General features: G+C 43.4%; 1 protein-coding gene across 1 annotated transcript; it reads left to right on the top strand.

The window, feature by feature from the left end:
• The first annotated feature begins 1,295 nt into the window (after nucleotides 1-1,295).
• Nucleotides 1,296-20,317, top strand: smpdl3b (sphingomyelin phosphodiesterase acid like 3B). The gene is made up of 8 exons (XM_061915000.1): nucleotides 1,296-1,546; nucleotides 1,612-1,825; nucleotides 4,458-4,555; nucleotides 4,632-4,775; nucleotides 6,364-6,533; nucleotides 11,322-11,502; nucleotides 19,534-19,667; nucleotides 19,731-20,317. Exons 1-8 carry the CDS (start codon nucleotides 1,486-1,488, stop codon nucleotides 20,100-20,102), a joined length of 1,374 nt encoding a protein of 457 aa, XP_061770984.1. The 5' UTR covers nucleotides 1,296-1,485; the 3' UTR covers nucleotides 20,103-20,317.
• The last annotated feature ends 752 nt before the right edge of the window (nucleotides 20,318-21,069 follow it).

Here is a 21,069-nt window from a genome sequence, read left to right as displayed (position 1 = left end):
GCAAGAAAACAGCCAACACATAATGTTTTCCACTTGGCACTAGTGTTTGACTAGCCTCTATTCAATATTGTTTTTTAATGTCAAAAAGCGCAAGGGGACCAAAACTGCCTTTTGAAAAGGTGCAGTGTCAGGTTCAAACACTGATGACATCTACTAGACAGACAAAGAAGCAAAAAAATTAAACAGACACAAAATTACATTTGGCTCAATTGAGGAGAAACGTCAGGGCTGTACTCTTGTACGGTCTCCACCACGCTCTGACAAAAGATTGTACGCCTCCTCTTTTATTTGGACGTTCCCTGATTGTGGAAAGGCGGAGCTGGCAGTCCTACAGCGAGGCAGGACACACTGTAGCCCGGCCCAAGATGGCAGCGAGGAGGCGTGGCTGGCAGTCCGACAGCGAGGCAGGGCACACCATAGCCCGGCCCAAGATGGCGGCGAGGAAGCGTGACCGGCAGTCCGACAGAGAGGCAGGGCACGCCGGAACCCGGCCCAAAATGGAAGCGAGGCGGCGTGGCCGGCGAGCGAGCAGCGGGGCGCGCCGGGAGTGACGCCGCAATCAAGACCAGGTGTCTGGATCGCGCACCTGGGGACAATCAAGTAATCCCCTCTCACTGTATAAAAGGGCAACAGCCGTGAACGTCAGGGAGAGAGGCGGAGAGACGAGAAGGAGCCAGAAGGAAGCTGACGCAGAGCGAAAGAGGAAGAGAGCCAGAGGCAGACGACGAGCGAGCGGAGAAAAGGAGCTGAAAAGCGACCTGCACTGAGGTTTTATTTGCCAAAAAAGTCAACACCCGGCTTAAGAATGTCCCGATTTGGTGGTCGATGGAACCCGCACGACGGCGAGAGTCTGTCACACTGATTACGCGGCAACAGCTGTTTCTAAGGGAGGGGGGGTCGTAAACAGCCATTGCCTTTGTTTCAAAAACAGTTCAAAGAAAAGGTGCCTGGAGGGAGGTCAGGCTTTGTAGATCTCGGGTCAAGAGAAAATCTTCCTGTGGATTACAATACATCAAAGAAACAGACGCCTGCATGTCGCTTCCCATCCTACACAGTGGAGTTTTACAAACCTTATGCTTGGTAAGATCAAGGACAGCTTTTGTCCTCAATGTAACACAAAGTTTTGTGATAACTTAGATCCAATTATTCTGACACAGAGGACATGCCGTCTCTTCCCCAAGTTTCCCCCCAGCAGAGGGATAAAAGTGAAAGGAGAGAGTCCCCCCCCCCCCCCCCCCTTCTATTTATGGCTGGTGTCACATGACCACTTCTGTATTGGGATGTCATTTAGCAAACATGTCAGTTGACTAATTCAGTGAGAGTTGAGGAAGTCACACGCAAGCTCGTGCTTTCCCGGGTTGGTGAAATATTTACAAGATCCCAGGCAATAAACACGTCTTGCATATTGTCGATAATCTGGACCGGCCTCTCCCATTCTCAGTGGACTTGAGCACGGACCATTAAGGCGCGTGTGCTTCCTTCAACATGTCCGCACAAAGGTTGCTGCTGTGTTGCCTTCTCTTTGAAGGCACTCTGGCGCTCTCAGGTAAGCCACAAAAGGGAACACAGTCGTGGTGGAATTCGAACAAGGATCTGTTTGAACCCGCCCAGGCAACTTTTGGCACATCACCGACCTGCACTGGGACCCGTCCTACGCCCTGGGAGACGACCCCAAGAAGGTGTGCGCATCGAGCGGGGTTCGACCCGCCGCCCAGGCGGGCGTATTCGGTGACTACGCGTGCGACTCGCCATTGAAACTCATCAACTCCTCCATTTATGCCATGAAGAAGTTTCTACCGGACCCGGATTTCATTGTGTGGACTGGGTATGTAAAATAGTCTTCTTCACATTATGGATAGACTGTTATCAATATGATCAAATAAATGGGTTGTACTTGTATAGCACTTTTCTACCTTCAAGGTACTCAAAGCGCTTTGACACTACTTCCACATTCACACACACATTCACACACTGATGGAGGGAGCTGCCATGCAAGGCGCTAACCAGCACCCATCAGGAGCAAGGGTGAAGTGTCCTGCTCAGGACACAACGGACGTGACGAGGTTGGTACTAGGTGGGATTTGAACCAGGGACCCTCGGGTTGCGCGGCCACTCTCCCACTGCACTACGCCGTCCTCCTCTGGGTGTTGTTACTGGTGCTGGCGTGGATGGGCATCAGTCACACTGTACAGTCCTAGTCAAAAGTTTACATACACTTGTAAAGAACACAATCTCATGGCTGAAAGGCCTCACCTTTTCTCCTCCAAACATATTCCTGGCTATTGTGGCCAAACAGATCCATTTTTGGTTCATCTGACATCACATGGATTAAGAGAAGACCTTCTGGAGGAAAGTTTCTGAGGTCAGATGAAACAAAAATGAAGCTGTTTGGCCACAATACTCAGCAGTGTTTCAAGGAAAAAAGGTGAGGCCTTTAATCCCAAGAACACCAGACCTAATGTCAAGCATGGCGGTGGTAGTATTATGCCCTGGGCCTTTTTTGCTGCCAATGGAACTGCTGCTTTACAGAGAGTAAATAGGACAATAAAAAAGGTGCTTTACAGAAAGTAAATGGGACAATAAAAAAGGGGGATTACCTCCAAATTCTTCAGGACAAGCTAAAATCATCAGTCTGGAGGTGGGGTCTTGGGTGCAGTTGGGTGTTCCAACAGGACAATGACCCCAAACACACATCAAAAGTGGTAAAGGAAGGGCTAAATCAGGCTAGAATGAAGGTTTAAGAATGGCCTTCCCAAAGTCCTGACTTAAACGTGTGGACAATGCTGAAGAAACAAGTCCATGTCAGAAAACCAACACATGTAGCTGAACTGCACCAATTTTGTCAAGAGGAGTGATCAAAGATTCAATGAGAAGCTTGTGGAAGGCTACCAAAAGTGCCTTATTGCCATGAAACTTGCCAAAGGACATGTAAGCAAATATTAACATTGCTGAACGTATACTTTTGACCCACCAGATTTGCTCACATTTTCAGTAGACTTATAATAAATTCATCAAAGAAACAAACTTCATGAATGCTTTTTGTGACCAACAAGTATGTGCTCCAATCACTACATCACAACAAAATAAGAGTTGTAGAAAGGCATCATGTTTTCACAAGTGTATGTAAACTTTTGACCACGACTATATGTTGCCAAAACCTCAGAATTCAACCATAATGTGTGCATGTCTCCAACTGATAGAGCGATGTTCATCCTGAAGTCCTAAACCTTGGTCTAAAATGGTGATTCTCAAACTGTAGTACGTGGACTATTAGTGACAGGAGGACTCCATCGAGACCTGGGTGTCAAACTGCTTTTCTTTGAGGGCCACGTCGCAGTTGTTTGCCCTCAGAAGGCCGCTTTTAACATTGAGTAATATATGTATATATATGAATATGTATATATATATATACATATATATATATATACATACATATATATATATATATATATATATATATTCATATATATATATATATAGGAATAAATATATATACACAAATATACATACATATACATATATATACATAAAAGCACATATATATACACATATATATATACATGTATATATACATACATATATTCATACAAATACACACACACAAATGTATTATATATATGTATTATATATATATATATATAAGGGAGAAAGCGGTAGAAAAATGGATGGATGGATGGATGGATATATATATATATATATATATACATACATACAGTATATGTGACAATCTACAATGTAAATAGTCATGAAAATAAAGATAATGCATCGAAATGAGAAGGTGTGTCCAAACCTTTGGTCTGTACTGTACATTTTCAAAACCTTATAGTTCTATTGTGAGTCGAAGTAAAACAAATAAAAACAGACTGAAGGGTTTCATAGCTGTGCTTTTAAGTCTATTTGTTTTCATGTTTGACTTTCTCTTCTTATTGTTACCAAATAGCATTAATTTAGTTTTACTGAGATTCAAAGATAGTCTGATCTTTTCTCTTTTGGGGAAACCGAAAGCAATGGACGTCGAGCAGGTCTAACAGAATGACAATAAAGTCCATTCTATTCTTTTCTTTAAGAATTAAGATTTAACGACGGCGACAGTTTGACCCCGGAACGGACGGATTGTGCTCAAATTTCTGCGGGGATCGAACCTGGAACCCTCAAGTTGCTGGCACGGAGCTATACCGCCCCGAGTTTGACACCCCTGAAAAAAAAAACATGTTACATTTGCCTGTATTACGAATGAAAATGTAACGACGGCGACAGTTTGACCCCGGAACAGACGGATTGTGCTCAATTTCTGAGGTTTTTATTGTGCTTCTTCTTTATGATGTCTTTTATGAGCCACCAAATAGGCGCCTTGTGTGCGGTCATCGTAAAACTGTGCTAGTTTGACAGCTGGGCTCCTATAAATCCCCGCCGGGTAAATATCAGGACAATAAAATCCCAGGTTTGTTTTCACGCAGGGACGACACGCCGCATGTTCCTGACCGGGATCTGAGCACAGAGGCGGTGCTGAGCATCATCAGCAAACTCACGGACGCCATAAACCAGGTCTTTCCCAGTAGGTCCCACAGCCAAGAAGAGGATGCGCGTGCGGGGATGTTTCAGTGTGGACTCACACTTTCACTTCCGTGCAGACACCAAAGTGTACTCGGCCCTGGGTAACCATGACTACCACCCCAAGAGCCAGCTTCCTGGAGGCCCCAGCTTCATGTACAACCAAACAGCTGGAATATGGCAGCACTGGCTGGAGCCCGAGTCCCGAGAAACATTCCAGAAAGGTCTTTTATTTCCCCTTGATAAGTGGCGTCTTGTTAAAGGCCGACTGAAAGCCACTACTAGCCACCACGCAGTCTGATAGTTTATATATCAATGATGAAATAGTAACATAGCAACACATGCCAATACGGCCTTTTTAGTTTACTAAATTGCAATTTTGAATTTCGCGCAGAAGTGTCATGCTAAGACGTCGCGGTATGATGACGCGTGCGCTTGACGTCACACATTGTAGCGGACGTTTTGATCCAGCGCCGTTCACAGCTAAAAGTTGTCTCTTTTCATCGCATAATTCCACAGTATTCTGGACCTCTGTGTTGCTGAATCTTTTGCAATTTGTTCAATGAATAATGGAGACGTCAAAGAAGAAAGCTGTAGGTGGGAAGCGGTGTATTGCGGCCGCCTTTAGCAACACACACACAGCCGGTGTTTCATTGTTTACATTCCCGAAAGATGACGGTGAAGCTTTACTATGGAACAGAGCGGTCAAGTAAACATGGTTGGATTGGACCACACACACAAAGTCAATCAATCAATCAATGTTTACTTATATAGCCCTAAATCACTAGTGTCTCAAAGGGCTGCACACACCACCACGACATCCTCGGTAGGCCCACATAAGGGCAAGGAAAACGCACACCCAGTGGGACATTGGTGACAATAATGACCCAGTTGGACGTCGGTGACAATGATGACTATGAGAACCTTAGAGAGGAGGAAAGCAATGGATGTCGAGCGGATCTAACATGATACTGTGAAAGTTCAATCCACAATGGATACAACACAGTCGCGAGAGTCCAGTCCAAAGAGGATCCAAGACACAGCAGCGAGAGTTCCGTTCACAGCGGAGCCAGCAGGAAACCATCCCAAGCGTAGGCGGACCAGCAGCGCAGAGATGTCCCCAGCCGATACACAGGCAAGCAGTACATGGCCACCGGATCGGACCGAAGTACAGTATATTATGCAGCGATCATTTCGAAAGATCGTGTTTCGAAGAGGGTCCCTTGTGAATGGCAGAGATGGGCATCGCCACCACCCGTCGACATGTGCTGAAGAAAGGTGCGAGGCTGACCTTCTTGTTGAGCAGTCACTAAAACACAATAAGCAGATAAGGGATTTTCCAGAATTATCCTTGTAAATTTGTCTAATAACATCTGAATTGCTCCCACTGTATAGTCTTTTTTTTCGTATTATTTTTTTTCTAGCCCTTCACTCTCACTTTCCTCATCCACAAATCTTTCATCCTCGCTCAAATTAATGGGGAAATCGTCGCTTTCTCGGTCCGAATCGCTCTGCCTGCTGGTGGCCATGATTATAAACAATGTTTAGGTGTGAGGAGCTCCACAACATGTGACGTCACGCGCACATCGCCTGCTACTTCCGGTACAGGCAAGGCTTTTTTATTAGCCACCAAAAGTTGCCAACTTTATCGTGGATGTTCTCTACTAAATCCTTTCAGCAAAAATATGGCAATATGTGGAAATGATGAAGTATGACACATAGAATGGAGCTGCTATCCCCGTTTAAATAAGAACATCTCATGTCAGTAGGCCTTTAAAAGACAAACAGGATCTAACAGAGCGCTGCCCGCAGGTGGTTATTACACGGAGAAGCTGCTGAACATGACAGGCTTCCGCATCTTGGTGCTCAACACAAATCTCTACTACGACCGCAACTTGCTGACCCAGAACACTGAAGACCCCGCGGGACAGTTCAGCTGGGCAGACCGAGTCCTGGCAGAGGCGGCCGGCAACAAAGAGAAGGCAAGGAGAAGCTTTTTGATTTTGTGAGTGCAAAAAGTGCTTAAATCAACTACACCAGAACCATCAAAAAGTAGTAAGATTCATTGGTTACCTTAACTTTTATGGGGAAAAAATATGCCTCAAAAATAGGCTTGTACAGTATACTAGTATAGTACTGCCATACTAATGAATCATATATGATACTACAAACCCTGTTTCCATATGAGTTGGGAAATTGTGTTAGATGTAAATATAAACAGAATACAATGATTTGCAAATCCTTTTCAAGCCATATTCAGTTGAATATGCTACAAAGACAACATATTTGATGTTCAAACTCATAAAAAAATGTTTCGCAAATAATAATTAACGTAGAATTTCATGGCTGCAACACGTGCCAAAGTAGTTGGGAAAGGGCATGTTCACCACTGTGTTACATCACCTTTTCTTTCAACAACACTCAATAAATGTTTGGGAACTGAGGAAACTAATTGTTGAAGCTTTGAAAGTGGAATTCTTTCCCATTCTTGTTTTATGTAGAGCTTCAGTCCTTCAACAGTCCGGGGTCTCCGCTGTCCTATTTTACGCTTCATAATGCGCCACACATTTTCCATGGGAGACAGGTCTGGACTGCAGGCGGGCTAGGAAAGTACCCGCACTCTTTTACTACGAAACCACGCTGTTGTAACACTTGCTGAATGTGGCTTGGCATTGTCTTGCTGAAATAAGCAGGGGCGTCCATGAAAAAGACGGCGCTTTGATGAAAGCATATGTTGTTCCAAAACCTGTATGTACCTTTCAGCATTAATGGTGCCTTCACAGATGTGTAAGTTACCCATGCCTTGGGCACTAATGCACCTCCATACCATCACACATGCTGGCTTTTCAACTTTGCGTCGATAACAGTCTGGATGGTTCACTTCCCCTTTGGTCCGGATGACACAATGTCAAACATTTCCAAAAACAATTTGAAATGTGGACTCGTCAGACCACAGAACACTTTTCCACTTTGCATCAGTCCATTTTAGATGATCTCGGGCCCAGAGAAGCCGACAGCATTTCTGGATGTTGTTGATAAATGGCTTTCGCTTTGCTTTAACTTACACTTACAGATGTGGCGACCAACTGTATTCAGTGACCGTGGTTTTCTGAAGTGTTCCTGAGCCCATGTGGTGATATCCTTTAGAGATTGATGTCCGTTTTTGATACAGTGCCGTCTGAGGGATGGAAGGTCACGGTCATTCAATGTTGGTTTCCGGCCATGCCGCTTACGTGGAGAGATTTCTCCAGATTATCTGAACCTTTTGATGATATTATGGAGCGTAGATGTTGAAATCCCAAAATTTCTTGCAATTGCACTTTGAGAAAGGTTGTTCTTAAACTGTTTGACTATTTGCTCACGCAGTTGTGGACAAAGGGGTGCACACTTTTTGGGAAGCTGTTTTTATAGCCAATCATGGCACCCACCTGTTCCCAATTAGCCTGCACACCTGTGGGATGTTCCAAATAAGTGTTTGATGAGCATTCCTCAACTTTATCAGTATTTATTGCCACCTTTCCCAACTTCTTTGTCACGTGTTGCTGGCATCAAATTCTAAAATTAATGATTATTTGCAACAAAAAAACGTTTATGAGTTTGAACATCAAATATGTTGTCTTTGTAGCATATTCAACTGAATATGGCTTGAAAAGGATTTGCAAATCATTGTATTCTGTTTATATTTACATCTAACACCATTTCCCAACTCATATGGAAACGGGCTTTGTATATCGCCTCTAAAAAGTACCTGAAAGTTTAATCCATAGTGGCTCCAACACAGCCGCGAGAGTTCAGTTCAAGCGGATCCAAGACAGCAGCGAGAGTCCCGTCCACAGGAAACCATCCCAAGCGGAGTCTGATCAGCAGCGTAGAGATGTCCCCAACCGATACACAGGCGGGCGGTCCATCCTGGGTCCTGACTCTGGACAGCCAGTACTTCATCCATGGTCATCGGACCGGACCCCCTCCACAAGGGAGGGGGGGATAGAGTAGAAAAAGATAAGAAGCGGCAGATCAACTGGTCTAAAATGGAGGTCTATTTAAAGGCTAGAGTATACAAATGAGTTTTAAGGTGAGACTTAAATGCTTCTACTGAGGTGGCATCTCGAACTGTTACCGGGAGGGCATTTCAGAGTACTGGAGCCCGAATGGAAAACGCTCTATAGCCCGCAGACTTTTTTTGGGCTTTAGGAATCTCTAATAAGCCGGAGTCCTTTGAAGGCAGATTTCTTGCCGGGACATATGGTACAATACAATTTGCCAACATAACCTGTGGAGTTATCTAGAGCAGAAGGAAAGAAACAGAGCGAACCCTCACCCACGTCAATGTCAGCTAGAGTGTCTGCCCTGAGATCAGTAGGTTGTGAGTTCAAACCCTGGCCAGGTCATACCAAAGACTATAAAAATGAGAGCCATTACCTCCCTGCTTGGCACTCAGCATCAAGGCTTGGAATTGGGGGTTAAATCACCATAAATGATTCCCGGGCGTGGCCACTGCTGCTGCCCACTGCTCCCCTCACCTCCCAGGGGGTGAACAAGGGGATGGGTCAAATGCAGAGGATAATTTCCCACACCTAGTGTGTGTGTGTGTGTGTGTGTGTGTGTGTGTGACTATCATTGGTACTTGAACTTGAACTAGAAAAGATTCGGCTCAGCCCCAAAATGGAATCAGTTTTCTTACTTCAAACATTTCCTGAAAGGTTTACATAACCTCTTGGCCAAAATGATAATGTTGACTTTTTTGCTCCATCGGAAAAGTTGCTGATTACAATATAAAAAAAACAATATGCAAAAGTGTGATGATTCAATCAGAGCCGGAAATGCAACTTTTTGCAACGTCGGAAAGATTGTGGCTTCTCGGTAAAATTTGATACATAAAAATGAGCAATTATTTTGGACTTTTTGGTGATGACACTGCAGAAAGTGTGAGGATAACCACAGAACAGGAAATAGAATGATGTGCAACCTGGGAAATGGCACGGCTGCAGAAAGTGAAATGTAAGTAAGATGAAATATCTGAAATAAGGCTGATGTTTGCTTATTTTCTGTCTGAGAAGATCATTCTTCACACTAAACTGAATTTATGTTCGAGTCTTACTTGTTTGAAGGGGTTTTGTCTGAAATGATGTCAGTAAGATATTACAGCTTGTTGCTGAGATTGTATGACCTATATTGAGTAAAACATGGTGGAAACTAGAAAATCAGATGAAAAATGTCCCATTGATTCAATTGGAATTTCAGAATCATTTGGGAATTTCAGGAAAAGCTGAATTTTTTTTCGAATGAAAAACTTTTTTTTTTTTTTTTTTTTTTTTACAAAACATGAATGTTCTAAATGAGTTAGGGGCGGTATGGCTCGGTTGGTAGAGCGGCCGTGCCAGCAACTTCAGGGTTGCAGGTTCGATACCCGCTTCCACCATCCTAGTCACTGCCGTTGTGTCCTTGGGCAAGACACTTGACCCACCTGCTCCCAGTGCCACCCACACTGCTTTGAATGGAACTTGACATTTGGTTTCATTACGTAAAAGCACTTTGAGTCACTTGAGAAAAGCGCTATATAAATATAATTGACTTCATTTCACTAAAACGGTGGTGTTGAAATTTTACAAATCGGTCGAGAAATGTTAAAGTAGTAAAATGTTGAATTAAGAAATGCTATAACAGAATTCCTGGATTTTCTAGAAAATCTGTAACTTTTCCAGTTCCAAAAACAACTTGGTTTTCTGTCCCAATCAAGAAGAATGTTTTGATGGTGGAACGGTTGAAGTGGGTTGAAAAATGTAGGAGGACTAGTCGCCAGAAAAAAGGGCCGAAAACCAGGAATTCTGGAAAAGCCTGGAATTTTTTGGAGAACTTGGCAAAAGTTTACTTCAAATTTCCTGAATGGTGGAAAGTGTCGAAGGTGGAATGGTTTGAATCGGTTGAAAAATGCAGAAATGATGGAAGTTTGAAAAACGGCCAATTCATTTTGAATGGGAAAAATGTCCCGGAAAACTTGGAATTCTGTGATTTTGGGGAATTTTTGGAATTTGTTAAGGAAAAGTCTGTGATTCCCGAATAGTCTGAACAGTTTGAAGTGGAAGGTAGAGCGCTCCAAAATCTGGAGAACAAAAAGAAGTGGTTGTATAACAAATAGATGAATTTTGGTGTGGAAAAACATGTGTGAATGCTTCGGAGCATCTGCCATGAGGTGGCGACTTGTCCAGGGTGTACGCCGCCTTCTGGCTGATTCTAGCTGAGATAGGCACCAAGAGCCCCCAAAGGGAATAAGCGGTAGAAAAATGGATGGATGGATGGGCTTCGGAGCATTCATACAATAAAGTTAACAGGAACTTAAAATTGTTGAACATTTCACTGAAGTGCAAAGTTGTGTCAACAACACTCACAAGAATAAAACTGCTTTTTTAAAGTAATCATTTCTTATTTCAAGCATGAAAAAAAAAATATATATGATTTTGACACAATTATGTCTCATAATTAAAACAGCTGACAGCCAAATGGACTTTATCATTTATTTATCATATATATATATATATACATATATATATACATATATATATAATTTGTGTTAATCATGCATTTCTATCTTTCTTAAGATTACTCACTACACTCTTTATTTCTTTAGCATGGGCCTCAAAAGAAGAAGTTGTGTTCCAGTCAGACTTGTCTGAGCGTAACCACAAAAACCTTCAGAGCGTCTCACTTCCCCTTTCACACAGGAATAATGTGTACAGTAAAACCCGCTACCTTTTCTTTCTTGTAACCCGCAGGTGTACGTCATAGGTCACGTGCCACCGGGCATGTTTGAGAAGACAAGGAACAAACCCTGGTTCCGACCAGACTTCAACAGGCGATACATGGAGTTGATCGGCAAGCACCATTCTGTCATCGCGGGACAGTTCTTTGGACACCATCACACAGACACCTTCCGCATGTTCTACAACTCGGAGGGTAACGTCCACGCCGCCTTTGTCAAAAAGATGGCGGCAGAAGTAATGTTCACCATATCAAAAGATAACGCTCCCTTTCGGATGGAGGTCTGTTTAGCAAGGCTGCAGTCACACATCCACAATGTTGACCCGGCTATTTTCTGCCTTTGGAGAAGCCTCTTTCATACAGTCGTGGGCTAAACAACATCAAGTCGTGGCTGTCTTGAGTTTCCAATCATTTCCACAACTCTTATTTTTTTTGTGATGGAGTGATTGGAACACATACTTGTTGCTCACAAGAAACATTCATGAAGTTTGTTTCGTCTGACCCCGGAACTTTCTTCCAGAGGGTCTTATCTTTGTGCAGATCAAACACATTGGAGCTGTTTGGCCACAATACCCAGCAATATGTTTGGAGGAGAAAAGGTGAGGCCTTTAATCCCAGGAACACCAGGCCTACCGTCAAGCATGGTGCTGGTAGTATTATGCTCTGGGCCTGTTTTGCTGCCAATGGAACTGCTGCTTTACAGAGAGTAAATAGAACAATGAAACAGGAGGATTACCTCCAAATTCTAATCATCAGCCCAGATGTTGGGTCTTGGGCGCAGTTGTGAGTTCCAACAGGACAATGACCCCAAACACACCTCAAAAGTGGTAAAGGAATGGCTAAATCAGGCGAGAATTAAAGTTTTAGAATGGCCTCCCCAAAGTCCTGACTTGGACAATGCTGAAGAAACAAGTTAATGTCAGAAACCTAACAAATTTAGCTGAACTGCACCAATTTTGACAAGAGAAGTGGTCAAAAACTCACCCATAAAAATGGGGACAACCTCCAAATTCCTCACGACAACCTAAAATTTATCAGCCCGGAGGTTGGGTCTTGGGCGCAGTTGGGTGTTCCAACAGGACAATGACCCCAAACACACCTTAAAAGGGGTAAAGGATTGGCTAAATCCGACTAGAAGTAAGTTTTTTTTAGAATGGCCTTCCCAAAGTCCTGACTTAAACGTGTGGACAATGCTGAAGAAACAAGTTCATGCCAAAAAAAACAAATTTAGCTAAACCGCACCAATTTTGTGAGGAGTGGTCAAAAACTCACCCGGAAAAAAGGAGGATTACCTCTAAATTCTTCAGGACAAGTTAAAACCATCAGTCCGGAGGTTGGGTCTTGGGTGCAGTTGGGAGTTCCAACAGGACTATGACCCCAAACACACCTCAAAAGGAATGGCTAAATCAGGCTAGAATTAAGGTTTTTTAGAATGGCCTTCCCAAAGTCCTGATTTGGACAATGCTGAAGAAACAAGTTAATGTCAGAAAACCAACACATTTAGCTGAACTGCACCAGTTTTGACAAGAGAAGTGGTCAAAAACTCACCCGTAAAAAATGAGGATTACCTCCAAATTCCTCACGACAACCTAAAATTTATCAGCCCGGAGGTTGGGTCTTGGGCGCAGTTGGGTGTTCCAACAGGACAATGACCCCAAACACACCTCAAAAGGGGTAAAGGAATGGCTGAATCAGACTAGAATTTTTTTTTTTTTTAGAATGGCCTTCCCAAAGTCCTGACTTAAACGTGTGGACAATGCTGAAGAAACAAGTTCATGTCAAAAAAACAAATTTAGCTGATCTGCACCAATTTTGTGAGGAGTGGTCAAAAACTCACCCGGAAAAAAGGAGGATTACCTCTAAATTCTTCAGGACAAGCTAAAATCATCAGTCCGGAGGTTGGGTCTTGGGTGCAGTTGGCTGTTCCAACAGGACTATGACCCCAAACACACCTCAAAAGGAATGGCTAAATCAGGCTAGAATTAAGGTTTTTTAGAATGGCCTTCCCAAAGTCCTGATTTGGACAATGCTGAAGAAACAAGTTAATGTCAGAAAACCAACACATTTAGCTGAACTGCACCAGTTTTGACAAGAGAAGTGGTCAAAAACTCACCCGTAAAAAATGAGGATTACCTCCAAATTCCTCACGACAACCTACAATTTATCAGCCCGGAGGTTGGGTCTTGGGCGCAGTTGGGAGTTCCAACAGGACAATGACCCCAAACACACCTCAAAAGGGGTAAAGGATTGGCTAAATCCGACTAGAAGTAGGTTTTTTTTAGAATGGCCTTCCCAAACACCTGACTTAAACGTGTGGACAATGCTGAAGAAACAAGTTCATGTCAAAAAAAACAAATTTAGCTGATCTGCACCAATTTTGTGAGGAGTGGTCAAAAACTCACCCGGAAAAAAGGAGGATTACCTCTAAATTCTTCAGGACAAGTTAAAATCATCAGTCCGGAGGTTGGGTCTTGGGTGCAGTTGGGAGTTCCAACAGGACTATGACCCCAAACACACCTCAAAAGGAATGGCTAAATCAGGCTAGAATTAAGGTTTTTTAGAATGGCCTTCCCAAAGTCCTGATTTGGACAATGCTGAAGAAACAAGTTAATGTCAGAAAACCAACACATTTAGCTGAACTGCACCAGTTTTGACAAGAGAAGTGGTCAAAAACTCACCCGTAAAAAATGAGGATTACCTCCAAATTCCTCACGACAACCTAAAATTTATCAGCCCGGAGGTTGGGTCTTGGGCGCAGTTGGGTGTTCCAACAGGACAATGACCCCAAACACACCTCAAAAGGGGTAAAGGATTGGCTAAATCCGACTAGAAGTAAGTTTTTTTTAGAATGGCCTTCCCAAACACCTGACTTAAACGTGTGGACAATGCTGAAGAAACAAGTTCATGCCAAAAAAACAAATTTAGCTAAACCGCACCAATTTTGTGAGGAGTGGTCAAAAACTCACCCGGAAAAAAGGTGGATTACCTCTAAATTCTTCAGGACAAGCTAAAATCATCAGTCCGGAGGTTGGGTCTTGGGTGCAGTTGGCTGTTCCAACAGGACTATGACCCCCAAACACACCTCAAAAGGAATGGCTAAATCAGGCTAGAATTAAGGTTTTTTAGAATGGCCTTCCCAAAGTCCTGATTTGGACAATGCTGAAGAAACAAGTTAATGTCAGAAAACCAACACATTTAGCTGAACTGCACCAGTTTTGACAAGAGAAGTGGTCAAAAACTCACCCGTAAAAAATTAGGATTACCTCCAAATTCCTCACGACAACCTAAAATTTATCAGCCCGGAGGTTGGGTCTTGGGCGCAGTTGGGTGTTCCAACAGGACAATGACCCCAAACACACCTCAAAAGGGGTAAAGGATTGGCTAAATCCGACTAGAAGTAAGTTTTTTTTAGAATGGCCTTCCCAAACACCTGACTTAAACGTGTGGACAATGCTGAAGAAACAAGTTCATGCCAAAAAAAACAAATTTAGCTAAACCGCACCAATTTTGTGAGGAGTGGTCAAAAACTCACCCGGAAAAAAGGAGGATTACCTCTAAATTCTTCAGGACAAGCTAAAATCATCAGTCCGGAGGTTGGGTCTTGGGTGCAGTTGGCTGTTCCAACAGGACTATGACCCCAAACACACCTCAAAAGGGGTAAAGGAATGGCTGAATCAGACTAGAATTTTTTTTTTTTTTAGAATGGCCTTCCCAAAGTCCTGACTTAAACGTGTGGACAATGCCGAAGAAACAAGTTCATGCCAAAAAAACAAATTTAGCTAAACCGCACCAATTTTGTGAGGAGTGGTCAAAAACTCACCCGGAAAAAAGGAGGATTACCTCTAAATTCTTCAGGACAAGCTAAAATCATCAGTCCGGAGGTTGGGTCTTGGGTGCAGTTGGGAGTTCCAACAGGACTATGACCCCAAACACACCTCAAAAGGAATGGCTAAATCAGGCTAGAATTAAGGTTTTTTAGAATGGCCTTCCCAAAGTCCTGATTTGGACAATGCTGAAGAAACAAGTTCATGCCAAAAAAACAAATTTAGCTGATCTGCACCAATTTTCTGAGGAGTGGTCAAAAACTCACCCGGAAAAAAGGAGGATTACCTCTAAATTCTTCAGGACAAGCTAAAATCATCAGTCCGGAGGTTGGGTCTTGGGCGCAGTTGGGAGTTCCAACAGGACTATGACCCCAAACACACCTCAAAAGGAATGGCTAAATCAGGCTAGAATTAAGGTTTTTTAGAATGGCCTTCCCAAAGTCCTGATTTGGACAATGCTGAAGAAACAAGTTAATGTCAGAAAACCAACACATTTAGCTGAACTGCACCAGTTTTGACAAGAGAAGTGGTCAAAAACTCACCCATAAAAAATGGGGACAACCTCCAAATTCCTCACGACAACCTAAAATTTATCAGCCCGGAGGTTGGGTCTTGGGTGCAGTTGGGTGTTCCAACAGGACAATGACCCCAACACACCTCAAAAGGGGTAAAGGAATGGCTGAATCAGACTAGAATTTTTTTTTTTTTTAGAATGGCCTTCCCAAACACCTGACTTAAACGTGTGGACAATGCTGAAGAAACAAGTTCATGCCAAAAAAACAAATTTAGCTAAACCGCACCAATTTTGTGAGGAGTGGTCAAAAACTCACCCGGAAAAAAGGAGGATTACCTCTAAATTCTTCAGGACAAGTTAAAATCATCAGTCCGGAGGTTGGGTCTTGGGTGCAGTTGGGAGTTCCAACAGGACTATGACCCCAAACACACCTCAAAAGGAATGGCTAAATCAGGCTAGAATTAAGGTTTTTTAGAATGGCCTTCCCAAAGTCCTGATTTGGACAATGCTGAAGAAACAAGTTAATGTCAGAAAACCAACACATTTAGCTGAACTGCACCAGTTTTGACAAGAGAAGTGGTCAAAAACTCACCCGTAAAAAAGGAGGATTACCTCCAAATTCCTCACGACAACCTAAAATTTATCAGCCCGGAGGTTGGGTCTTGGGCGCAGTTGGGTGTTCCAACAGGACAATGACCCCAACACACCTCAAAAGGGGTAAAGGAATGGCTGAATCAGACTAGAATTTTTTTTTTTTTTAGAATGGCCTTCCCAAAGTCCTGACTTAAACGTGTGGACAATGCTGAAGAAACAAGTTCATGCCAAAAAAAACAAATTTAGCTAAACCGCACCAATTTTGTGAGGAGTGGTCAAAAACTCACCCGGAAAAAAGGAGGATTACCTCTAAATTCTTCAGGACAAGCTAAAATCATCAGTCCGGAGGTTGGGTCTTGGGTGCAGTTGGGAGTTCCAACAGGACTATGACCCCAAACACACCTCAAAAGGAATGGCTAAATCAGGCTAGAATTAAGGTTTTTTAGAATGGCCTTCCCAAAGTCCTGATTTGGACAATGCTGAAGAAACAAGTTAATGTCAGAAAACCAACACATTTAGCTGAACTGCACCAGTTTTGACAAGAGAAGTGGTCAAAAACTCACCCGTAAAAAATGAGGATTACCTCCAAATTCCTCACGACAACCTAAAATTTATCAGCCCGGAGGTTGGGTCTTGGGCGCAGTCTGGTGTTCCAACAGGACAATGACCCCAAACACACCTCAAAAGGGGTAAAGGATTGGCTAAATCCGACTAGAAGTAAGTTTTTTTTAGAATGGCCTTCCCAAACACCTGACTTAAACGTGTGGACAATGCTGAAGAAACAAGTTCATGCCAAAAAAACAAATTTAGCTAAACCGCACCAATTTTGTGAGGAGTGGTCAAAAACTCACCCGGAAAAAAGGAGGATTACCTCTAAATTCTTCAGGACAAGCTAAAATCATCAGTCCGGAGGTTGGGTCTTGGGTGCAGTTGGGAGTTCCAACAGGACTATGACCCCAAACACACCTCAAAAGGAATGGCTCAATCAGGCTAGAATTAAGGTTTTTTAGAATGGCCTTCCCAAAGTCCTGATTTGGACAATGCTGAAGAAACAAGTTAATGTCAGAAAACCAACACATTTAGCTGAACTGCACCAGTTTTGACAAGAGAAGTGGTCAAAAACTCACCCGTAAAAAATGAGGATTACCTCCAAATTCCTCACGACAACCTAAAATTTATCAGCCCGGAGGTTGGGTCTTGGGCGCAGTTGGGTGTTCCAACAGGACAATGACCCCAAACACACCTCAAAAGGGGTAAAGGATTGGCTAAATCCGACTAGAAGTAAGTTTTTTTTAGAATGGCCTTCCCAAACACCTGACTTAAACGTGTGGACAATGCTGGAGAAACAAGTTCATGCCAAAAAAACTAATTTAGCTAAACCGCACCAATTTTGTGAGGAGTGGTCAAAAACTCACCTGGAAAAAAGGAGGATTACCTCTAAATTCTTCAGGACAAGCTAAAATCATCAGTCCGGAGGTTGGGTCTTGGGTGCAGTTGGGAGTTCCAACAGGACTATGACCCCAAACACACCTCAAAAGGAATGGCTAAATCAGGCTAGAATTAAGGTTTTTTAGAATGGCCTTCCCAAAGTCCTGATTTGGACAATGCTGAAGAAACAAGTTAATGTCAGAAAACCAACACATTTAGCTGAACTGCACCAGTTTTGACAAGAGAAGTGGTCAAAAACTCACCCGTAAAAAATTAGGATTACCTCCAAATTCCTCACGACAACCTAAAATTTATCAGCCCGGAGGTTGGGTCTTGGGCGCAGTTGAGAGTTCCAACAGGACAATGACCTCAAACACACCTCAAAAGGGGTAAAGGATTGGCTAAATCCGACTAGAAGTAAGTTTTTTTTAGAATGGCCTTCCCAAACACCTGACTTAAACGTGTGGACAATGCTGAAGAAACAAGTTCATGCCAAAAAAAACAAATTTAGCTAAACCGCACCAATTTTGTGAGGAGTGGTCAAAAACTCACCCGGAAAAAAGGAGGATTACCTCTAAATTCTTCAGGACAAGTTAAAACCATCAGTCCGGAGGTTGGGTCTTGGGTGCAGTTGGGAGTTCCAACAGGACTATGACCCCAAACACACCTCAAAAGGGGTAAAGGAATGGCTGAATCAGACTAGAATTTTTTTTTTTTTTTAGAATGGCCTTCCCAAAGTCCTGACTTAAACGTGTGGACAATGCTGAAGAAACAAGTTCATGCCCAAAAAAACAAATTTTGCTAAACCGCACCAATTTTGTGAGGAGTGGTCAAAAACTCACCCGGAAAAAAGGAGGATTACCTCTAAATTCTTCAGGACAAGCTAAAATCATCAGTCCGGAGGTTGGGTCTTGGGTGCAGTTGGCTGTTCCAACAGGACTATGACCCCAAACACACCTCAAAAGGAATGGCTAAATCAGGCTAGAATTAAGGTTTTTTAGAATGGCCTTCCCAAAGTCCTGATTTGGACAATGCTGAAGAAACAAGTTAATGTCAGAAAACCAACACATTTAGCTGAACTGCACCAGTTTTGACAAGAGAAGTGGTCAAAAACTCACCCATAAAAAATGGGGACAACCTCCAAATTCCTCACGACAACCTACAATTTATCAGCCCGGAGGTTGGGTCTTGGGCGCAGTTGGGTGTTCCAACAGGACAATGACCCCAACACACCTCAAAAGGGGTAAAGGAATGGCTGAATCAGACTAGAATTTTTTTTTTTTTAGAATGGCCTTCCCAAAGTCCTGACTTAAACGTGTGGACAATGCTGAAGAAACAAGTTCATGCCAAAAAAACTAATTTAGCTAAACCGCACCAATTTTGTGAGGAGTGGTCAAAAACTCACCCGGAAAAAAGGAGGATTACCTCTAAATTCTTCAGGACAAGCTAAAATCATCAGTCCGGAGGTTGGGTCTTGGGCGCAGTTGGGTGTTCCAACAGGACTATGACCCCAAACACACCTCAAAAGGAATGGCTAAATCAGGCTAGAATTAAGGTTTTTTAGAATGGCCTTCCCAAAGTCCTGGTGTGGACAAACACATTTTGGGAGACCATCCCCACTGTAACACAACATAAACACAATTCAGCAGATAACGGAAACCATTGCAGCACTAACTCTTCCAGGACACCCCCCTACCCGCTACCTCAACCCCGCCCAGGGACTTAAAATTGTTGAACTTTTGGTGGGAAAAGGGACACATTTTGGGAGTTTTGTCCTTGTCCACAGTCTGCTGGTCTACCTGGCAAGACAATATGAACATAAAGAGTTTTGTGGCTGCAGAGTGTAAATGTGTCGTGTACCTGCAGGTTCTCCCATCAGCACAATGTTCCTCAGCCCGGGGGTGACCCCGTGGGAGACGACGCTCCCCGGAGTGAAGAACGGCGCCAACAATCCTGGCATTCGGATCTTCGAATACGACACGCGAAGCCTCCTGGTCAAAGTAAGACTCTGGTCAAGACTCCGCAGAGACCGAAAGAGCTGAGGCCATGTGTTCCACACGCAGGACGTGGTGACATACTACCTGAACCTGACCCACGCCAACGCCGGCTGGGATCGCTGGGAGAAGGAATACCGCCTCACCGAGAGCTTCCACGTGCCCGACGCCTCCCCCGCCTCCATGGATCTGGTCCTGGAGGGGATCTCTAGGGACGGCTGCCGCCTGCAGAAGTACTACCACTTCAACTCGGTGAGCTACGACCTCAGCGAGTGCGACGCCGCCTGCCGCGTGGACCACGTGTGCTCGCTGCGAGAGGTGGACTACCACAGGTACGAGCGCTGCCTGCTGACAGAGGCGGCGTCTTCCGGCGGCGGCGGCGGCTCGCTGACTGTCGTCGCCGTGGCTGCAAGCATCCTGTTTCTTTTGAATCAGCAGTAATTAGCAAGCATCCTGTTTGTTTTGAATCAGCAGTAGTTAGCAAGCATCCTGTTTGTTTTGAATCAGCAGTAGTTAGCAAGCATCCTGTTTCTTTTGAATCAGCAGTAGTTAGCAAGCATCCTGTTTGTTTTGAATCAGCAGTAGTTAGCAAGCATCCTGTTTGTTTTGAATCAGCAGTAGTTAGCAAGCATCCTGTTTGTTTTGAATCAGCAGTAGTTAGCAAGCATCCTGTTTGTTTTGAATCAGCAGTAGTTAGCAAGCATCCTGTTTGTTTTGAATCAGCAGTAGTTAGCAAGCATCCTGTTTGTTTTGAATCAGCAGTAGTTAGCAAGCATCCTGTTTGTTTTGAATCAGCAGTAGTTAGCAAGCATCCTGTTTCTTTTGAATCAGCAGTAGTTAGCAAGCATCCTGTTTGTTTTGAATCAGCAGTAGTTAGCAAGCATCCTGTTTGTTTTGAATCAGCAGTAGTTAGCAAGCATCCTGTTTGTTTTGAATCAGCAGTAGTTAGCAAGCATCCTGTTTGTTTTGAATCAGCAGTAGTTAGCAAGCATCCTGTTTGTTTTGAATCAGCAGTAATTAGCAAGCATCCTGTTTGTTTTGAATCAGCAGTAGTTAGCAAGCATCCTGTTTGTTTTGAATCAGCAGTAATTAGCAAGCATCCTGTTTGTTTTGAATCAGCAGTAATTAGCAAGCATCCTGTTTGTTTTGAATCAGCAGTAATTAGCAAGCATCCTGTTTGTTTTGAATCAGCAGTAATTAGCAAGCATCCTGTTTGTTTTGAATCAGCGGTAGTTAGCAAGCATCCTGTTTGTTTTGAATCAGCAGTAGTTAGCAAGCATCCTGTTTGTTTTGAATCAGCAGTAGTTAGCAAGCATCCTGTTTGTTTTGAATCAGCAGTAATTAGCAAGCATCCTGTTTGTTTTGAATCAGCAGTAGTTAGCAAGCATCCTGTTTGTTTTGAATCAGC

The sequence above is a fragment of the Nerophis ophidion genome, linkage group LG11 (assembly GCF_033978795.1).
Source record: "Nerophis ophidion isolate RoL-2023_Sa linkage group LG11, RoL_Noph_v1.0, whole genome shotgun sequence".
NCBI lineage: Eukaryota > Metazoa > Chordata > Actinopteri > Syngnathiformes > Syngnathidae > Nerophis > Nerophis ophidion.
Note: the sequence above shows the minus strand (reverse complement) of the source record. Positions and strands in the feature narration are given on the sequence as shown.

Excerpts from the sequence above, each read along its gene's own strand:
- smpdl3b (XM_061915000.1), top strand. The coding sequence starts at position 1,486 with ATGTCCGCACAAAGGTTGCTGCTGTGTTGCCTTCTCTTTGAAGGCACT. Across the intron at positions 1,826-4,457 it reads GATTTCATTGTGTGGACTGG|GGACGACACGCCGCATGTTC; the intron begins GTATGTAAAATA and ends GTTTTCACGCAG. Across the intron at positions 4,556-4,631 it reads CATAAACCAGGTCTTTCCCA|ACACCAAAGTGTACTCGGCC; the intron begins GTAGGTCCCACA and ends ACTTCCGTGCAG.